The sequence below is a fragment of the Physeter macrocephalus genome, unplaced genomic scaffold, assembly GCF_002837175.3.
Source record: "Physeter macrocephalus isolate SW-GA unplaced genomic scaffold, ASM283717v5 random_339, whole genome shotgun sequence".
NCBI lineage: Eukaryota > Metazoa > Chordata > Mammalia > Artiodactyla > Physeteridae > Physeter > Physeter macrocephalus.
Genome location: NW_021145629.1, coordinates 39,922 through 60,861, shown reverse-complemented (window position 1 = coordinate 60,861; position 20,940 = coordinate 39,922). Strand labels below are relative to the sequence as shown.

At 48.1% G+C, this 20,940-nt stretch overlaps 1 protein-coding gene and 2 non-coding genes across 3 annotated transcripts in view; 1 reads left to right on the top strand and 2 right to left on the bottom strand.

Moving 5' to 3' along the window:
- The first annotated feature begins 4,197 nt into the window (after positions 1-4,197).
- TRNAE-CUC (transfer RNA glutamic acid (anticodon CUC)) lies at positions 4,198-4,270 on the top strand. Its single transcript has one exon. It is a non-coding gene; the product is annotated as a tRNA-Glu (tRNA).
- Positions 4,271-14,238: 9,968 nt separating this feature from the next.
- The window catches only part of RNF114 (ring finger protein 114), a 16,688-nt gene continuing 9,986 nt past the window's right edge, over positions 14,239-20,940 (bottom strand). Inside the window, exons 5-6 of the mRNA XM_007128040.4 lie at positions 17,573-17,680; positions 14,239-16,061 (exon numbers count right to left, since the gene is read on the bottom strand). Coding sequence (XP_007128102.1) covers positions 15,996-16,061; positions 17,573-17,680 — 174 coding nt within the window. The 3' untranslated portion in view covers positions 14,239-15,995. The remainder of the gene's footprint in view (positions 16,062-17,572; positions 17,681-20,940) is intronic.
- Positions 19,079-19,213, bottom strand: LOC112066231 (small nucleolar RNA SNORA70). The gene has a single exon (XR_002892487.1). It is a non-coding gene; the product is annotated as a small nucleolar RNA SNORA70 (small nucleolar RNA).

The window sequence follows — 20,940 nt, the reverse complement described above, 5'->3', positions numbered from 1 at the left end:
CCCTTAAGTACTCCAGCCGCGGGTGGGCGGGGCCGACTACGATCACGCCCCTTTGTCACCTCCGCACCAATCGAGGCGCGCCTTCGCCGGAGGCCACGCCCCAAGCAGGTGCGCCGGGGTCTGGCGGGGCTCGCGCCGCGTGGCGCTGCGAGCCGGGAGGGGCCGCTCGGGCGCTGGGCCTCGGGGCTGCACTCATCGCCCGGCTGCGGGCTGCCGGGGGCGGGGCGCCAGGAACCCCGGACTAGGCGGGACCCCCTTCGGCACCCGAGCTCCAGCCAGCTCGACGCGGCACGGTCGCCCGCCTCTGGCGCCCCCTGGCGCCGCGCGCCGCGGGTCTGGACACCTGACGTTCCGATACTGCCACCGCCTCGGGTTTGGGAAGGGGAAGGGGGTGACTTCGCCCGGAAGGTGACTCGCAAAGAGCGTGGGATTGACAAGGGACAATACACAGTTCGGGGACGGGGAAGAGCAATGGACTTCTGCACGCACGTGGTTGCTGACTGTGCAGTGCCACAGCCTTTTTTGCAAAGCAAACGGGCATCATCTAGAAAAATGCATTCGTTCCCTCAGTGTTTACTGAGTGCCCACTAACATGCCAGGCACTGTTACCGGAGCTGGGGATACAGCCCTGAACAAAACACTCGGGGTCTCTGCCGAAGGGTAGCTCCCTGTCCGGCGGAGGAGACAGACGAAGTAAACAGACAATTCCAATGCAAAGGGAAGTGTGCTTTGATGGGGGGAGACCACAGGGCACTGTGACAGTCAAGAGGCGGGTCACTTGACAGGGGGTCGGGGGGTGGGCCACTTACCAGAGGAAGTGAAGAAATACCGAGGGGAAAGGCCTGAGGTTAGAATCAGTGACTATTTCAGAGCCACTGAGAGCAGCTCTCAGGGCTGGGGGTGGGGTGGGCAGGGCTGATGGGTCAGATCTGCCGGGCCTCCAGGGCCTGGAGGAGTTTGGACTTTGCCCCAAGGGCACTGGGGAGCCAAGGAAGAATTTTCAGCTGAGGAGGGACCTGTTTAGAATGGTTGAGAAAGAGTACTCTGGGCAGGTGGGGGAAAGAAGTGGGGAAGGGTGGGGCTGAGGTGGTCTCCTCATTTGTCTGGGGTCGTCAATACTGTGTCTAAAGGACCTAAGGCTGGGCTCCAAGGGGGGCACTGACTGATTCATTGTGGGGTGGGCCCAGGGGAGGGACACTTCATCCTCAGCTCTCCTGTGAGCCCACCAACTTTGAGGGCCATGCCCCGCCTGGAGTGGAGTTGTGGCACAGAAATAAATCCACAGGTCTTGCCCACTCTTTCCACCTGTGAAGCAAGGACGATGAAAACCTGTAAGTCCCTAGAATTCACCACCCAGAATGAGGGCAGGGACAACTGTCTGTTTTGGTCATCAGGTGCTGGGGATAACAGCTGTGAACAAGACAATCCTTACCATGTTCTAACCGGTGAGGGGAGGGTAAGGTGGGGGAGACAGGCCATGCACAGTCATTACGAAGAATATAGCCTCTTCTACATCTGTTTACTTTCAATCACGATTTTCCACAGGCATCCAGAGGGAGGAATAAGGCTGTGTCCCTCTGCTCAAAACCTCCCATGTTCCTATCTCACCCAGAGTAAAAACCAAAGTCTTCACCACGGCCCTCCACCCTGCTGATCTGACCTCTGCTGATCTTGTCTTGAGCCACCCTCCTCCTTCCCCCTGCACAATGATCCCCCCTCCTTCTTTCTGTTCCTCCACATCCCAGCCCTTGCCTACCACAGGACCTTGGCACCTGCCATTCATCTTCCCTGCCCCCTAAATCTCTCTCCCCAGATCTTCACCATGTTGGCTCCTTTTCTGTCTTTGTTTCAGCATTAACTTCACCAACTGCTCAGCCTCATTAGTAATGAGAGAAATGCAAATTAAAACCACAGTGAGATACCATTTCACACCATCAGAAAGATAAAGAGTTAAAATTTGGTCACTAGCAAGTGTTGAGGGTGTGAGGGCAGCAGGACTTTCGTTTCATGCTGGCGAGAGTGTCATAGGTACAAGCCACTTTGGAAAAGTTTGGCATCAGCTAATAACAGGTGACTCTCCTCCTAGCAATTCTACTTCCAGGCCAACTGCATCCCAGAGGTTCTCAGCCCTGGCTGCAGATTAGATTCCCTCAGGGAACACCCTAGCCTGGGCCCACCCCCAGAGCCATCCTGATTTGATTAGTCTGGGTGGGACCCTCTGGTATTAGCATTTTAAAAAACTCCTCAGGTGATTCTAGTGAGCAGCCAAGGTTGAAAACTGCTGCCCAGCCTTAATCCCAGAAGAAACCAGAGAATATTCATTGCACGTTGTTCCTAATAGCAAAACAAAAACAAAAACAAAAAACAAAAAAAGTGGAAACAACCCTAATGTTCTAATGTTTATCAACAGTACAAAGGATTAATAAACTACGGTTCATTCCCATAATGGAACATATACAGCAATAAAAACAAACTGCAACTCCATGCAACAACAGGGATAAACCTCAAAAACATAATGTGAAGCAAAAAGAACCAACTCAAATGCATACAGTTAGTTGGATTTACATAAGATTCCAAAGCAAGCAAATGAAACCCTTTATTGTCTAGGAATGTATATGGAGGCGGTAAAACTATAAAGAAAAGCAAGGAAATGTTTAATACAAAATTCTGGAGAGTGGTTAGCTGGGGGAGAAGGTGCTTCTAGAGGGTTCTTGATAATGTTGTTTTAAGTACAGAAAGATATTTATTAGTAGTCTTGAAACTGTACAGTAGACAATTTAAACACTTTTGGTAAGAATGATAATATTTAACACAAATTTTATGTCACCTCAAGGGAGGCTTCCCTGATCATCCAGCCAAAGTAGCACCCTGCCCCACTCACAACATCACTGTTTATTCCATTACCCTATTCAATTATCTTCAAAGCACTTAGTAGGGGCTCAAGTACTTGGTGAATGACTGATTACTGGCTGTACCTCCTCCTGGGTCACCCTGTGCGAGTTACCCAGTCTCTCTGAGCCTCAATTTCCTCAACTGTAAAAGGTGGGTGTTCTGTCTCCTGGAGATGTCGGGATGGGCAGAGTCCAGAGGCTGGTGCTCACAACACCATTGCCTGGGCCTGCCGCTCTCCGTTTTCCTTCGGTCGGTCACCTGCGCCCTGGAGGAGGTGTAAGGTGGGGGAGGGGCCCTTCTCAGATCTGGGCTGTCCCCTCCCTTTCGATTGAACTGTCCCGGCGGTTTCTCCTCCCGGGTCACCCTCACAACCCTCCCTCCAAGAGGCGGCGGAGACAGTGAGGTGGGAGGGGGCTTTGGGAGAGGCGAGGCCCTGGACGGCGAGCCAGCTCCCGGAGGTGTGGTCCCGGCCTCCTTGCAGGTGAAGGCGAGGCGACACTTTTGATGCTGTGGTGTCAGGTCCTCCCGGAAATGGACTGGCTCTGCGACTGGGCTGCAGCGGACCCGGCCGGCCCAGCCCTGCCCTGCCCACCGCCCAACGCCCCGGGGCGCGGCCCTGCGGCGCCCTCTGCTGGCCGTCACGTGGGGCCGGGTGCACACGCCTTTAACGAGGATGAAAACTGGTACAGCTGCCTTGGAGAGCAGTTTGGGAATATCTAATGCGGTCAGGAAAAGCCTCTGAGAGAAGATAAATTTGAATAAAGGCCTGCATTTTCCACGGGTGTCCATCCCCCACTAAAAGAACAATAACTAAAAATGTGATTTACAACCCAACCAAACAAAAAAGAAAGCGTCCCTCCATCCCAGATCTCCATTTCCCTCTGCAAAGGTAACTAAATATTTTTACCAGTGTCTTGTATGACCTTCCAGAGATGGTTTTTATAGAGACAAGGAGATATATGCATATGTGAATATAATATGTACCTCCCTTTTTTATGTAACACAAATGGGAGCCTATACGCTAGCCTACTTGCTTTCCTCCCAAATAACTATACTGCGTGTCTTGAAAGTTGTTCCATATCATTACATGTAGCTCCCTTCATCTGTTGCAGGGCTGCAGACTTTTTCATTGCATGGATTATACCATAATCACACAATTTATCTAACAAGGGGACTTGTGATAGGCATTTAGATTAGAATATAATTTTTTGTTACTACAAACAAGGTGGCAATTTCAATGACTGCCTTGTATACACATCTTTGACCTGAAGTGCAAAGATATGTTATAAAAAATGTTGAGGGAATTCCCTGGTGGTCCAGTGGTTAGGACTTTGCATTCTCACTGCCAAGGGCCTGGGTTCAATCCCTAGTCGGGGAGCTAAGATTCCAAAAGCCATGTAGTGTGGCCAAAAAAAAAAAAAGTTGATACATTTGTCCAAATGTCCTCTAACGGGGTTAAACTAAATTATACTTACCAGCAGGGAGGTGGGGGCCCTTCTCAAAACCTAGTGGAGGCAGGGTATTGTCAAATTTTTAAAATCTTTTCCCATCTGATAAGGGAAAGTGAGATCTCCTAGTTAAAATTTGCATGTACATGATTGGAGCATTTCTTACATACTCCAAAGCCATTTCCTTTTCTCCATGTCCTGAACTATCCCTGTGAGTCTGTCCTTTGGTCACTGAGCTGATGAACTTCCTAACTGATAAATACTCTTTGTATATTACGCCAACTGGTCCTGTTGATTATTAGATCATTAATCAGTGAGTGGATCAATCAGAGCGGATCAATCAGAGAGTTAATCTCGACCGGGAAGAAGACATTGTCCATGGGAAGTTCAATGAATGAATCAAGGCTCAACCTCCACTCTTATCCTTGATTTAAAAAAACAAAACCTCTAGAGTGTCTCCCACTTGCCTGAATGCAAATAGTGATTCAGCCTCGGGCCTTGACTCAGAAGGCGCTCTGTCACCATCCCAGGATACAAAAGGCTTTCAAGGGAAGTTTTTGGGTCCAAGTCCATTGGGCGTGGCCGAGTTGGGGGCTCCAAGAAAAGATGGATAAGCCCTTTTGGTTCCCATTTACTGAGCACCTGCTATGTGCCAGGCTCTGTGCAGGAGCCTCACCCACATAGGTGTCCCTTTAGCATCCCTAAGTGGTATTTGACGCTCCTGCACTGCAGCCAAGGCCCACATAGGACCAGTTGATACATTACAGTGCAGTCAGATTAGCCACCTGTCAGAAAGAAGGAAACTCTAGATGTAATGGATGTGGAATCATATCAAGACATGGAGTGGTAAAAAGCAAGGTGCAGAACAGCATGCACAATGTGATGCCATTTGCATATAAATAGGGAGAAATATGTGGGTATTTCTTAGAGACACAGAAACAACCATTGGAGGGAGAACCAGAAACTGGTCACAGGTGATTTTCTCTGAGGAGGGGATCTGGGTGGCAGCCGGGCAGGAGTGGGAGGAAGGTTCTTTACTACCTGCTCTTTCCTGTGTCTTAAATTTTTTTTAATCATTTGCAAGTATTAACCTCATTAATTATTTTTTGTGGGGGGGCCATGCCTCGCTGCATGTGGGATCTTAGTTCCCCGAACGGGAGTAGCACCCATGCCCCCTGAAGTGGAAGCACAGAGTCTTACCCACTGAACCGCCAGGGAAGTCCCTAACCTCATTAATTTAAAAAAAAAAATATTTATTTATTTATTTTTGGCTGCATTGGGTTTTCATTGCAGCGAGCGGGGGCTACTCTTCTTCGCTGCGGTGCGCAGGCTTCTCATTGCGGTGGCTTCTCATTGTGGAGCACGGGCTCTAGAGCACAGGCTCAGTAGTTGCGGCGCACGGGCTTAGTTGCTCCGTGGCATGTGGGATCTTCCCGGACCAGGGCTCGAACCTGTGTCCCCTGCATTGGCAGGCAGATTCCCAACCACTGCCACCAGGGAAGCCCTAACCTCATTAATTCTTAATAGGGTAGCAAAAGTTGTCCATCATGGAGGACCTGTTAAATATATAACAGTCCAATCAATGGAATATTTTGCAGCTGTTGAAATGCTGAAGCCTGTCTATGTACACATAAACGCTCCAAGGCTCCCATCTCTCTCATAGGAAAAGCCAAAATATTCACAACACCATGAGGCTCTGCGGGACTGGGCCCCTTGTTGCTCCTCTGAATTCACCTCCCTGACGAGGCTCCAGCCACCACGGACCACACCAGGCATGCGCCAGCCTCAGCACCTTTGCATGTGATGTTCCCTTTCTGTGGAATATCTCCCCCTCCCCCCACCCAGACGGCCACCAGGCTCACCTCACCTCAGGGAAGTCTCCTCTGGCACCACTTCATCCCCCACTTCCCCAGCCTCTCACACTCCTTACCCCCTTCTCCTTATTTGACTTTTCTCCCCAGCACTCAGCAAATATCTGACATCATGTGTATTTTACTTATTTTACTGACTGCCCTTCAGACCAGAGGTTAGCAAACTACAGCCCCCAGGCCAAATCCAACCTGTGGTTTGTTTTTGTATGGCTCCTGAGCTAAGAACAGCTTTTACAGACAAACAGTTGCTATCAATTTGAGGAAAGGGAGTTCTACCTGGGCAGGAAGTATCTGTCTCCTTCACTGCTATGACCTAAGCCTGGTTTATAGTAGGTGCTCAACAAATATTAGCTGAATGGATGAAAGAACTCATATACTATTTTTTTTTTTTTTTTTTTGGCCACACTGCGCAGCTTGCAGGATCTTAGTCCCCTGACCAGGAATTGAACCTGGGCCCCTTGCAGTGGAAGCGCCGAGTCCTAACCACTGGACTGCCAGGGAATTCCCACTTTTAAGTGAAAAAAATTCAGGTGAACAGAATATCTCAGAGGCTGCCTGTTGTGCAGAACTTAATAAATTATAAGTTTAGGCCCAGACTGTACAATTAGACCCAAGACTCTGGTTACTTCTGAGGAGGGAAGCAGACAGGAGTGGGAAGGAGATTTTTCTCCAAACTGTTTCTGAAGGGTATGAATGTTTTATTTCAGATGCATGTGTCACCATTTCAAATAAAATACTTTTTCATGAAAAAAAACCCAACCACAAAACCCAGGCAAATACTGACTGCCTGCTGCTGAGACCCAGTTTCTTCATCTAGTAAATGGGGTAAATAAGTAGGGTGACCAACCATCCTGGCTTGCCCAGGACTGAGGGAGTCCTGGGACGGTCCCAGGCAGCTGGGAAGAGGGGGGTCTCCCTGGGTAAAAGGCAGTTGTCCAAGGCCTTGAGGGTGGTGGGTGGATGTGTGGGTGCTGAGTGGCGCCCTGAAGCTAGACCTCTCCACACCTGCTGGGCCGGCATCCCACCTGGAGGTCCACTGATGTTCCAGACCTGACACAGGTCCCTGGATCTCGCTTAGGTGCAGAGCGCATCTTGCCTGGCTAATCGTGGGTTTGCCACAGGGGCTGACATCCGTTATCTCGCAGATAATTTGCCTTGGCAGCCTCGCCCCTCGGACTGCACTGATATTGCCCTGTCATCTCCACTTCCTGGCAGAAGGCTGAGCCTGTTTCCAGATAAGGCCCCAGGGCCTCCTCTCTCCCCATCTGTGCCCACCTTTCGCACCTGGAGACCTTTGTTCACCTCTGGACCACTGAGTGTGGCAGATATTGCCAAGGAGGGGAAAGTGAGAACAAACTATTTCCTTAGGTCAAAGCTACCTTAAGTCTTGGACTCAAAATAAAATCCAAACCCTGCTCTTGGCTCACAAAGATGCTACCTAACCTGGGGCTCAGCTCCTCCTCTGTCCCCGCTGTTCACCTGCTCCAGCCTCAGTGACCTTCCTGCTTCCTCTTCATACAGGTTCTTTCCCGTAGCAGGGCCGTTGCCCTTGCCATGCCCTCTGCCAACGACGGCCTTCCTCAGATCTTCCCAGAGCTGTTCTCAGTTCATACAGCACCTCCCAGATGCTAATGTCATCTCCCTTTCCCACTGCCGCCACATTGGCCCATATGACTTCCATAGCAAGCCCTGAGTGGTAGGCAAGACTATCAGCCTCTTTTTATAGATAAGGAAACCGAGGCTCAGAGAGGTGACATGCTAACATGCCCAAGTCACAGTGAGCGAGCGATGGAATGTCCCTGGCCTAGCAGGCTAGGATATTGTAATAAATCAGCCAGACACAAACAAGCCCCTATGCTCGAGGAGCTCACAGGTGAGGGAGGAAGAGTGGTAACGGGCAATTCGCCAGCCCTGAGGGACCCAGGTGAGTCAGAGGAGTGAGACTCTGACCGACTCCAGGCTGAGGTCACAAGGATGGGCAAGTGAGAAAGGGAAGTGAGAAGACATTCAAGGCGGCAGTGACCGCTGACCACCATGATTAAGAAGCCCAGGGGCAGACGAGTGTTCCAGGATGAGAAATTAGTTCAGATGGCAGAGGCTCTGGGACCGAGAGAGCCCCAGGCCCCTTGAGCCCACCTCCCCAGTGAGGCTCCAGCCACAACAGACCACACCAGGCATGCTCCGGTCTCAGCGACTTGGCATGTGGTGTTCCCATTCTGTAGAATATCTTCCCCCCAGATGGCCCTTGCAGTTTTTGAGATTGCCAGTCTTTTTTAAAATTAGAAATGTTCAAATGGAATTTAGAAAACTATGGTTTGTTTTTAATATTTTTATTTAACACATTAACACTTTTAAGACATATACGCACATTACTGCAAAGCACAAGGGTGGGGTCCCGCCTAGCCCTACCACCTGTGGTTGTGTGACCCTGGATAGGTCCCTTCCCTTGAACTACAACTACCCCGTAGGTTGGGACCTAGAACCTGGACAAGCCACCCCAGAAGCCCTCCTTGCAGGCACGTGTACACAGACACAGACACACACACACACAGACACACACACACACTCACACCCTCTATCTTGATTTCACCTGGCTGTTCTCACTGATCTTGGAGATAGCGTTGCCAAATAAAATATAGATACCCTATTAAACTAGAATTTCATATAAACAACAAATAAGCTTTTAGTATCAGACTGCAAGGAACAGAATTAATTCTTTACCTGAAATTCAAAATTAACTGGATCTCTTGTATTTTTATCTGCTAAGTCTGGCAGCCCTACTTGGAGACGGGCTCCGACCAGCACTTAGAGCACAATCTATATAACCAGTCCCCTGCTGATGATGGGCAATGAGGTTGCTTCTCATCTTCTGCTTACCGGGAACAATAGTCCCATGATAATCCTTGCACAAAGGACACTGACCTCATCTACAATTGTATCTGTAGGGTGTGTTCCTAAAAGTCGCTTAGTCATTCTCTGCCTGAATTCCTGTGGCCAGGCTGTCAGGGCCTCCATGCCTCAGACCAGCTCCCTCTCAGTCTCCCCGGAGAGCAGCAACCCTTCTCTATCCCAGTCTCTCCCTCCACCTTGTTCTTTCTCCTTGTCTCTCTCCATCTCTGTCTCTCTGGGAGTCTCTTTCTGACTGTCTCTCTCTCTCTCTGTCTCACCTTGGGCATGTCTCTCTCTGTCTCCCTCAGTCTTTCTCCCTATTTCTGCCTCTCTCAACCTGTCTCCATCTGAACCGGCAGCTCTGTATATAAAATGCTTAGATGAGCAGTCAAGACATATTTGGAAGGATGCTCACTCTAGCACAGTCCATATCAGTTGTGAAAATTAATAAAGGGAAACCTCACTAAAACGGAGTTGGGAGGCCAGAAGGGGGAGCTCTCATGCATATGCCACTAGAAGTCAATACAAATCCCAACAGGGGATGTACCTCGCATCTCCGGGAGGAAGTGACACTATTTTACTAGTACTAGCAGGAGGAAGAAAGATTTTCTCCTTGCTGGACAATAGCTCGGCCATTAAGAGACTGTCACAATGCAGCCAATGACAAGGCACTATACTTTGAATTCCCAGTTTCCTCCAATGGACTTTTTGTTTATAACGGCCCCTCCCAACTTCCCCTTCTCCTCTATAAAAGTTTCCTCTCCTTTGTTTTACCACTCGCACATGGTTTGCCATAGCTGCATGTCCCGAGTTGCAATTCTTTGCTGCTCCTGGATAAACTCATTTTGTTGGTAAAATAACTGGTTGTATTATTGTTTTAGGGTGACACAGTCAAACTGGAAACAACCTAAATACCCACTTATAAATAAAGTATGGTCCATCCTCACCAGGAGCATCATGCAGTCATTAAAAATGACACCACAATGACAGGAAGGATGTTGAGAGACATATCATGGAGTGAAAAATGCAGGTTATAGGCCAGAAGTAAAGCATTTGCCCATTTTAAGTTTCAATCAAAAATATGGTGATCCAAGGACATGTAAGTATTTCATTGAAGAAATGATCCCTGGCTGTCTGTGGGGTGGGATGAGGAGTGGTTTCCACTTTCTTTTTCAGATTTTTCTGCTTTACCTGTCTTCTGTTATTTTTTTAATTTTTATTTATTTTAATTTTTATTTTTTCCGGTACGCGGGCCTCTCACTGCTGTGGTCTCTCCCGTCGCGGAGCACAGGCTCCGGACGCGCAGGCCCAGCGGCCATGGCTCACGGGCCCAGCCGCTCCGCGGCATGTGGGATCTTCCCGGACCGGGGCACGAACCCGCGTCCCCTGCATCGGCAGGCGGACTCTCAACCACTGCGCCACCAGGGAAGCCCTCTGTTATTTTTTAAAACAATAAGCATTATCATTTTTAACATTGTGCATATTTGCTTTATCGTTTTATGTATTTATACACAGGCATGTACTATTTTCTTCTGAACCGTTTGAGAGTAATTTGATATGCTCTTCTATGCATATCTCCTAAGGACATTCTCTATGTGACTGTGGTGTAATTATCAAAATCAGGAAATCTAACACTGATAAAATACTGTTACTTGTTCCACAATCCATATTCAAATGTCAGCAATTGGTCCATTAACATCCTTTAGGGCAACCCCTATCCCATCAAGAATCCAACCCAGGATCATGCAGCACTGCAGTTGGTTGCTTACCTCTTTAGTCTTCTTTAATCTGACCTTGACATTTTTCAAGAGTTTTGAAAAATGTCCCTCAGTTTGGATGACTTGCCTGATGTTTCCTTATAATTAGACTCAGGTTAAACGTTTTTCTGCCAGGAACCTCGGAAGTGCTGTGTTCTCAAGTGCATCCCATCAAGTCACCCACGGTCTGTCCCATTATCGGGGATACTAAGTCTGATCCCTCAGTAAAGAAGGTGTCTGCTAGGTTTCTCCACTGCAAAGTTACTAATTTTCCCTTTGTAAATAATTTGTGGGGTCATCATGTGAGACCAAACAGATAGTCTAGATGACTTTTATAAGCAGAAGAGTTATCACTAAAGTCTTTTAAGAACTGAGCTTGTCCGCCTGGTTCTAACCATCAACTGAGTGGCTGCCCCACCCCAGCTGCAATAGCCTGTGTACAGAATAGAATTTCCTACGCTAGCCTAAAGATGCATTTTACCTGAGGCCCTTTTTAAAAGATACAGATTCCCAGGCCCCACCCACGTCTGCCAATCAGAATCTCTAAGAGAAGAGCCTGAGAATCTATTTTGGAGCAACTGCCTCCCAGGTAATTCATGTCTTCAGGGCAAGTTTGGGAAACACTTCCCTTAATAGTAGTACTTAGTCATCAAACATTTACAGCTGCTAGCTGCTTGGGTGAGGCTGAGCACTGCTGGGTGGTCTCAAGAATGGAGAAAAACAGTAGTGGCACTGGTAGCTCACATTTATTAAGCATTTATTTTGTGCCAGGCCCCGTTCTAATGCTTGATGTGGATTATTTCACTAGATTTCCCACAACTCTGCAAGGAAGACACGTTTATTAACCCCATGTTACGGATGAGGAAACCAAGGCACAAAGAGATTAGAATAAGTTGTTCAAGGGAATTCCCTGGAGGTCCAGTGGTTAGGGCTCTGCGCTTTCACTGCCCAGGGCCCGAGTCTGATCCCTGGTCGGGGGACTAAGATCCCACAAGCTGCATGGCACGGCCAAACCAAAAAAAACTGTCCAAGGTCACACAACTAGTAGTGTAGATGCTGGGGACTGTGCAGTGTGCCTGAGACCATGCATCTATTCACACCTCTATGCTGTACCACCGAGCTGTTCCTGTTCCGCTCGGGCAAATTACTCACCCTTTCCCTCCTCCACTCCATCATGTGTGTAATGGCAGGGCTGGTTAAGAGGATTCAATCAGATTGACTTTTCTGGAGTATCCTGAATGCCTGGTTTTGGTCACCTTTCAGGAGAGAGGATTAAATAAAAATTATTTGAGGGCAGGCGCTGTGTCAGGAACCCAGGATGAGAATGATTACCTACTGTCGTTATTCCTGTACTCATTAACGCCCAGCTGAGCCTCATATGGGACATTCAGCAGATACGGTGGAAGGCCAGGGGATATTGAGAGGAAAAAAGGCAAGAGAGCTTCCAGGGATCACATCGAGGGCCTTGGGCAGGTCAGGTCCCCACCAGGCAGCAGCCATCTTAGAGACTGCCCCCAGTCTCACCCCCTCTGCCCAGCAAGTCCTGGCTCCTGCGCTTCCGGTTTGAGGACCCGCCTCCCGGCGCTGGACAGCGGGGCCAGCTTCTTTCAGGCTCTTTTCGCCACGTACCGGCCCCTAATTCTGGGCTGGAAGAGTCGCCACGGAAAGGAAGTATCATTGTAAAAGGGCTCCCTTTAGTTCCATTTCAATTCTAGGAATATTTACTGAGTATACTCGGGGTCAAGTATGGAGGACAGTGGTGCACGAGACAGGTATGGTCCCTGCCCTCAAGAGCTTATTAGTGTGCAAGGCAGCCATTAAAACAAATAACTGCACAAATGATGATTTAATGACAAGGTGTGAGCTGCCTGGCATATAGCAGAAGTTCAGGACATTTATTCTGCTTACATTGACTAGGGTTTCCAGACTTAATGGATAAAAATGCAGGACACTCAGTTAAATATGAATTTCAAACAAACAACAAATAATTTTTTAGTATGAATATTCCTGGTGTTCACTTCCTAACTTGGGCAAATTACACTCCCATGCAATATTACAGAAAAGGGAGAAGGCACAGGTAGAGAAATGATAAAAGGTCTAGATGCTTCTGTAAGCCTTTGGACTTCTGGCTTCTTGTTTCTTTATAAAGTAGGAGGTATTTACTATTTATGAAATAGCTACCATTTATTAACCCCTACCACGAGCACTTAACAGTCTGTAATTATACATCTGATTAGTGTATAAATCCCCAGTGGCTAGCACAATCCTGGCTCATAATGGGTGCTTAGTAAACACCATATATGCCTGAATATAAGGAAATCAAAAAAGTTTTTTGGCCAAATTGAATGTGAGAGCTTGTAGCACTGAAGATGAAATACTTCTAATGCCTACTTGTTTTTAATTATACTAGATTTAAAACAAGTGTAGAAATATATTGTCTAGTCATACATTTTAAGAAATAGTTCGATCCACATCCATCTTTGACATCAGAGTAACTGACAACATCAGAGTAACTTTTAGAGTTATTTAAGTGTCCCAGGCATGTCCTAGTCCTATTTGAGTTGCTTGAGGGCTGGCACTTCCTGTATCTTGTGCATGATGCTAGAACTTGAAGTCTTATCCCAAGGCCTAGGTACCCATTCCTACAACATGATTCCCCCACAGCTGCTCCTCTTGGAGTCTTCCCTTCAATTCAGAAAGATAACTCCACCCCCCAGTCATTCAAGCCCCAAACCTTGGTGTCATTCTCTCATGGCAACTCCTCTCTTGCTTTCACACCTTACCCTCAAAAAGTATCTGACAGAATCAGACAACTTCAGCACTGCCATGGCTACACGGCCCCAAGTGGCCACTGTCTCCTGCCTGGAACCGCCAACAGCAGTCTCCCTGGTCTCTGCTTCCCCTCTTTCCCCGCTGTTGTCCCTTCTCCACATGTAGGAGATAGATCCTATTAAAACCTATTTAAATCGGATGGGGGAAGTACTTTCCAGACATCCTACAGCCAGCGGCAGAGTGCAGAATGGAAACACGCCCATGACCTCGTATCTTCACGTGTGGAACCCTCTACTATGATGTTTCAGGGCTGCCGCTAAGGCACCTGAAGTCGTTTCATGGAACACAGCCACTTCTTGCCTCACGGGAGCTCCCAACATGGGGGGCGGGGGGGGGGTTGGCGGAGAAGGGGGTTCTTTCTCCAGACCCGACAGGCCCGGTGAAGCCAGCCGGTGAAGTGTCAGAGCTGACATCAGAGCCAGATGGGACTCACTTGTGACAGACAAGAACTTCCCCTTAAAAAGAGCAACAATCTTCCAGAGGCCTCCCAGGCCCAGACTTCAGCAAACGGTGGATAATGAAAATAGGCATTACAGCTTACCAGTTGGATAAATTATGAAATTTATTTATATTTTACCTTTTAAAAGCCAGAACATAACAAATGTCACTTTCTGGAAAGTTGTCTTATTAGAAATACATGAAGTGCACTTAATACAAGGAACTCAGTTTCTTGGTATCACCAGTGAGACCACCATCATCAGGTCCCGCAAATGAAGGTTTTGTCAAATTTCCCTCTAAACTCAGACTGAGATGAACTTCTTCCAGAAATTACAGTGAAGAAGCTGACCATAACATCGGGGCCCTCCCAAGCAACAGCACATTAGAAAAAGTTACTTTGCCCCCAAAGGGCCCATCTTTGCTGGGCCCTGGGCACGTGCAGCTCTCGCTGGCAGGTAGCGCAAGGCCCACAGCGCAGTGCACAGGCCCAGAGCCCCTTGTCATCTGAAACCTCAGCCACTGACCAGAAACAATGTCCATATTCAGACAAGAGACCTAACAGGAAAAATGAACCTAAACCCAGATGCCTTTTGGTGGATCAGAAGCTCTGCTCCTACAGATTAGACAGCCCTTAGCCTTGTATTTATTAATATTCGTGAAACAGTCGAACTTCAGGCTTCAGGAGCTATTAGCAAAGCAAGTTTCCAGTGGACAGCTTCCATTACCAACTGCTCCCAGGAAGTGTGCCGTGCCTTCTGAACAGCATGTCTTGTCAGAGACAGCAGCGGCGATACCAGATCTCCCCAACCCCTCCGCTTTAGAAGGCAGGTCTTCACACACCGACTTACGTGTTGAAACCAGTTTTATAAGGAAACCATTCGTGATAGAAAAGCAACACGCAGTTTAATCTAAATTACCAAATAAAAGAACTAGTATCCACTGGAGCCCCCAAACTTCTTATTCATCTGAGGACTCCTTTTTGTGCTTCAAGGACAGGAACGTAAGCAGGCTCCCCAATAGAGTAGCAAACACAACCAAGTCACTGGAAAATACTTCATTAGTTTGAAAATCAGAACCACAACGCTATGGCCCTCCCACCTCACTTAGCTGACCCTCCTCCCCACTTATGGATAAATGGAGTTTAACTTTCCTAAGCCAGAAACACTTACTTTCACTAAAAATATGTGGTTACACCTTTATCCTAAAAAGGCACCATGCAGGCTTTTAAGATTGAACCAGTTAATCCTAAGGGTGTGCAGGAATGGTAGGAAAATATCACTAAGCAAAACTTCCAGCACCAGACCATGTTAAGTCCAAAACATTCACCCCAACAGGACGTGTGAAATGTTTCCCATGAGGTAACTCCAGCTTCTGGCAGCTGCTGCCAAGGACCAACTAACAGGAACTTGCACAGCACAGAAGGAGCTCCATCACTGATCAGATGCATTATTGCCAGAGCTCACACACCCCGGGGACAAGGAGAGGAGACGCTTGTCTCATCTGTGCTATTCATGACCCAGAAAAGGTCCTGGCTGGCTCAGAGGACCTGAGAGGTCAACATCGAACACGAGGCTCAAACGTGAAACAAGGACAGGTGGAGAAGCTGGGTTCCCTTCCAAAAAGGAGGCAGAAGCTGCAGGACGTGGCTGAGGAGCAAGACCAGACATGTGACAAGCAGGGTAAACAGTAGGGGAAGAGCCCAAAGGAAAGGAGGGCTCTAATCTGGGGACCTGTTCCCTGTCGGAAGTGACCCTGTCCTAATACCACGGCCCACTTCTAGGTCTGTTGTACATTTAGGTGGAGGAGTCACACATTTCCCGCTGAACACGTAATGGAAGCTCTGGAACACGAGCCCCAGTAGAGCCTGCTCACTGGTCGATGATGGAGCGCTGCAGCACCTGGTTCATCATGTCCTCCTCATCCACGTCGTAATCCTACGGGCAAAAAAGACGCTCAGCCTCAGCCAACTGTGCACAGCTGCAAGAACTCTTTCAGTCGGAGAAGCAGGGCATGTGAGCGGTGGTGGCTCGGGAGAGGGGCCAGAGGCCAGGGGCCAGCTCCACCGTCTGCGATGTCGGCTGCATGACTCTGGGAAAGTGCTTGATCTCTCTGTGCCTTGGCTGCCTCATCCTGACGATGACCATGATGACGGCTCCCTCAGACGGGAGGGTGGGGACCAGAGAGCACCTGAGTGAAGCCTGGCACAGACCAAGCGTTCAGAGCCGGAGCGCTCCGAAGTGAAAACAGCCTCTTTGATTCAATGAGGCAAAGCTATCTACTTGGGAATTGTATTCATCTTTAACAAAACGACAGTTATTTTGAAGTCCTGAGTTTCAGACACTCTGTTAGGCCGAGACTAAAATACTCCTTATGACAACTCAGGAAAGAGTCATGCTTTCCTTCTCAGGTCCTGAAACACAGCCATTAAGACTGAATACTAGGGGCTTGCCTGGTGGCGCAGTGGTTAAGAATCCACCTGTTAATGCAGGGGCCACGAGTTCGAGCCCTGGTCTGGGAAGATCCCACATGCCGCAGAGCAACTAAGCCCGTGCACCACAACTACTGAGCCTGCGCTCTAGAGCCCGCGAGCCACAACTACTGAAGCCCACGCACCCTAGGGCCCGTGCTCCTCAAAAAGAGAAGCCACCGCAATGAGAAGCCTATGCACTGCAATGAAGAGTAGCCCCTGCCACCTCAACTAGAGAAAGCCTGAGTGCAGCAACGAAGACTCGATGCAGCAAAAGCAAACAAAAAAACTGAATACTATTCTAAAATCCTAACTTGACATCTGTATATGTAAATAAAAGGTTTACTTTAAACAGCTGGCCAGATTTATCTGCCGCTATAATGCCAAGACAACAGTGTGCTCTTCAAAACCACTCAGCTCTAGAGACAGGATGTAAACCTGATGACCACATTTGGCTAGTTGGTGTATTTCATTTGACCTGAAGTACTTTAAAATAAACTTGGGATACGTCATATGAAATTCTGCATTTCCAGCTTCTTGGGGTTGGGGCAGGGAGGAGCCTGGCAATGCTGCGCCTGTCTTTCCACACAACAACAATCAGCTGGCGTTGCTGGCTTCATTACCTGAGTCACACATCGCCCAGCTTGCAATTCCTTAGCAGAATCACTTCCATTACTTGCCTGGTTCCCGTGGGCACCTGAGCTTAAGGATCCTAAACCAGGTTCCATAACAGGTAGAAACCACATACCGAAGTGGACAAAAGTTTTGGAAAACATAAAATAAAAGCAAGCTTACTATATCTCAGTCTAGATGACTGGCCAGTTCATCTTCTTAAATACCACACAGCTGTCATTCCAGGGAGCCCATCATGTTAGTGACAAAAGTCACCAAGGGGGCCCACAGTTCTCCAGGTAAGAGAAGGGAGGGAGCTGTGCCATCCCCCGGGGGAAGGAGTTAGAGCCGAGGCTCCAGACTCACCACGAAAGTGTCGTAAGAAAACTGGTGCCGGCGCTGGATGTGCTCTATGAAGTTGGCGCTGCGGTAGTTAGGGTCTCCCCAGGGCATCGAGGCACATATCGGACAAACCTTTCAATAAAGAAGCACGGTATCAGGTACTGGATGTCTGAGCTGACATTAGCCCTCTGTGGCCTGTGACCGGCCACCTTTCTTCCAGGACAGCTTTCCTGACCACCAGTCCAGGGCCTGGTCACATCTTCAAGTGCGCATTCACATCCCAGAAGACACTGTCAGTCTCCTACTCGAGTCAAAAGGCTTAGGCCATGATACCACCCATTTTTGATCCCCTCCTGAGGTGAGAACACTGTGTCAGCCTAGGAGGAGCCTAGACTACGACCTTCCAACCAAGGACACAAAATGATCTAAAAGCACAAAGAAAACCAAGGAAATGACAGATGAGCGACATCCCAAGGAAGTAAAACACAGCCTTATGTGCTATTTTTATAAAGTAAATGCTCAGATGAGGGGGCTCAGGCTAAAGAGCCTTCATACAAGAGGTTGATTTGGGCTTTGAAGAGCGGGAGGTATTTGGAAAGACAGAGTACATGGCAAGCAGCCAATTAGTCTGGCTAGAATGGAAAATTCACGGCAAGGGGCAGAGAGGAGTTGGGGGGGGAGAAGCAGGCATAAGCGGTCTGGCTTGACAATGGAACCCCACCATCTACAAGGAAGATATGTGACAAAGGGGGGTGACGAGATAAATGTGAAATGGTGAAGGAGCTAGGCAGGCGGCTGGCGCTGTGGAGGAGAGCATGATCAGAACCAGAGTCTGGGGAGGAGGAGGCTTCCAAAGGGAAGGGCTGAAACACTGACATTTAAGGAGTTCTGCAGAAGGAGAGGGGTAGAACAGAGGACCAAGGGCTGAAGGAAGTGAGGCCTCAACAGAGACAAAATAATTAGAGGGATTTCAAGAAGCCAAAGGAGGGAAAATAAGGACAAAATATTAGGTTGCAGTACCAGATACCACAGAGTAGTTTAGCAATATCTATCAAAATTATGAGTGTACTTAACCTTTGACCAAATTAATCCATATCTAAGACTTTATTCCTATTCTTTTTTTGTTAGGAGTGGGATTCACTGACGGGCCTCAGTGAGGAAGGGACAGGGCCAAGGTCTCATGAGTGCCTCTGTCCAGGGTCAACGATTAGGGATGTATGTGACCCCAGAGCCATCTGGGATGAGCCACTTCTCAGCCGCCACCTCTTCAGATTCATCTGCATTAAACTTAGTAAATCCCCACTCCTTGGAGATGCAGATTTCCTGGCGGCCAGGGAACCTGAACTTGGCCCTGCATAGGGCCTCAATCACATGCTCCTCTTTCTGCAGCTTGGTGTGGATGGGCAAGATGACTTCCCCAATGTGGACTCTGGCTACTGTGCCCGAGGGCTTTCCCCAGGCATCCTGTATACCTGTCTGGAGCCTAGACTGGGGACGGCCTGAGGCCAGACACGAATGTCCACTGGAAAGGGCTGTCTCCAAGGTCCCTTAGGGCAACCCATACAGGCAACAGGCTGCATACACTACCAAGGAGGCTGCTCTTTGCAGCCATTGCACACCGGGCCCCAATGGAGAAAAGAGCACGGTCGGCTTAACTGGCTGCAGGCTAAGACTTTATTTTTCAGATATACATAAATATAGGCAAAGGTATGTTAAAATCTATGACAGCCTTTACAAATGTACTATGAAAAACTTCAGAACTATAGGAAAGTAGATAATAGTTTGCTAAACCATCCCTCATCCCCAACACCTAGATTTAAGTTTGGCATACTTACTTTAGCAAAAAATGAAGCATTTAAAAATAAGACACAACAATTCACCCTTAACTGTTTCAGAACAGTCCTAAAAATGTGTTTCCCTTTACAAATACAGTACTATTTATTATCTCACCCATCGATCAACAATTTTTTTTAGTAGCATTTAGTATCCAGTCTTTAATCAAATTTTCTGATACCGTCTGGAAGTAACCTTGACGTTTATCAATAAGGGACCAGTTAAATCATGGTACAGACAAGTAATGGAAAACTGAGAAGCTCATTAAAAAAGAATCAGATCTACATGTACTGATGTGGACAGATGTCAACAACATTGGTTACAGTGTGTAGAAATGCGCTGTCACTTGCATCCAAAGGGGGACAAAAAAGGAGGACACGCATGAATCATACATTTGAAAGCTAGAAATGTCTCTGGATGACATAATTTTGTATTTTCCACACACACAGTTGAGCACTACTCAGAGGCCAATGAGCACCCGACAGAGGTGTCTCTGATGCTCTTCAGAGAGAACTGGTTTCGGAGCCAGGACACTGGGTTCCAGTACTGGTTCTGCACTAACCAGCTTCACAATGTGGGCAATCCACTTAGCGCGGGTGGTGTGCTGGTTTCTTCACTTATTCACTTCCAGAAATGAGTACAGGGGAGACAGTGGTAAGAAATGAATTTGAGTAGCTCTATCATTTGACTTAACATCCGTTTTAGTTTTCATAATTACTAAAATAGTTGAGCTTATCTGGCTAACTTTAAAATGGAAAATGGGTAGTAGGGGCAGGTGGTGGTGTTTGTGTGTCTCTGTGTCTAAGCTCGTTTGCTCTTTCAATTAGTAATTAGTTATTAAGTACCATAACTGAAACATCTTGAAGAAACAGCTGAAAACTTGGCTTCTGGGTGTTTTTCATAGAACATATCATGCTTAGTGCAGACAAAGAATGTATACTGAGCAGCTATTCCGGAATCATAGGAAAAGAAAATGTCTGGCCTCAGGCCGTCCCCAGTCTAGGCTCCAGACAGGTATACAGGATGCCTGGGGAAAGCCCTCGGGCACAGTAGCCAGAGTCCACATTGGGGAAGTCATCTTGCCCATCCACACCAAGCTGCAGAAAGAGGAGCATGTGATTGAGGCCCTATGCAGGGCCAAGTTCAGGTTCCCTGGCCGCCAGGAAATCTGCATCTCCAAGGAGTGGGGATTTACTAAGTTTAATGCAGATGAATCTGAAGAGGTGGCGGCTGAGAAGTGGCTCATCCCAGATGGCTCTGGGGTGCGATGGCCATTCCAGATTGGCATCTGCCTCAGAAACCTCAACACTCATCTATGTAATAAAGATACAGATCTCAGAAAGACGGGTATTAGTATCAGATGATGAGGCTGTTTATTTTTATTTTATTATTATTTTTTTTTGTGCTAGGCGGGCCTCTCACTGTTGTGGCCTCTCCCGTTGCGGAGCACAGGCTCCAGACGCACAGGCTCAGTGGCCATGGCTCACGGGCCCAGCCGCTCCGCGGCATGTGGGATCTTCCCGGACCGGGGCACGAACCCGTGTCCCCTGCATCGGCAG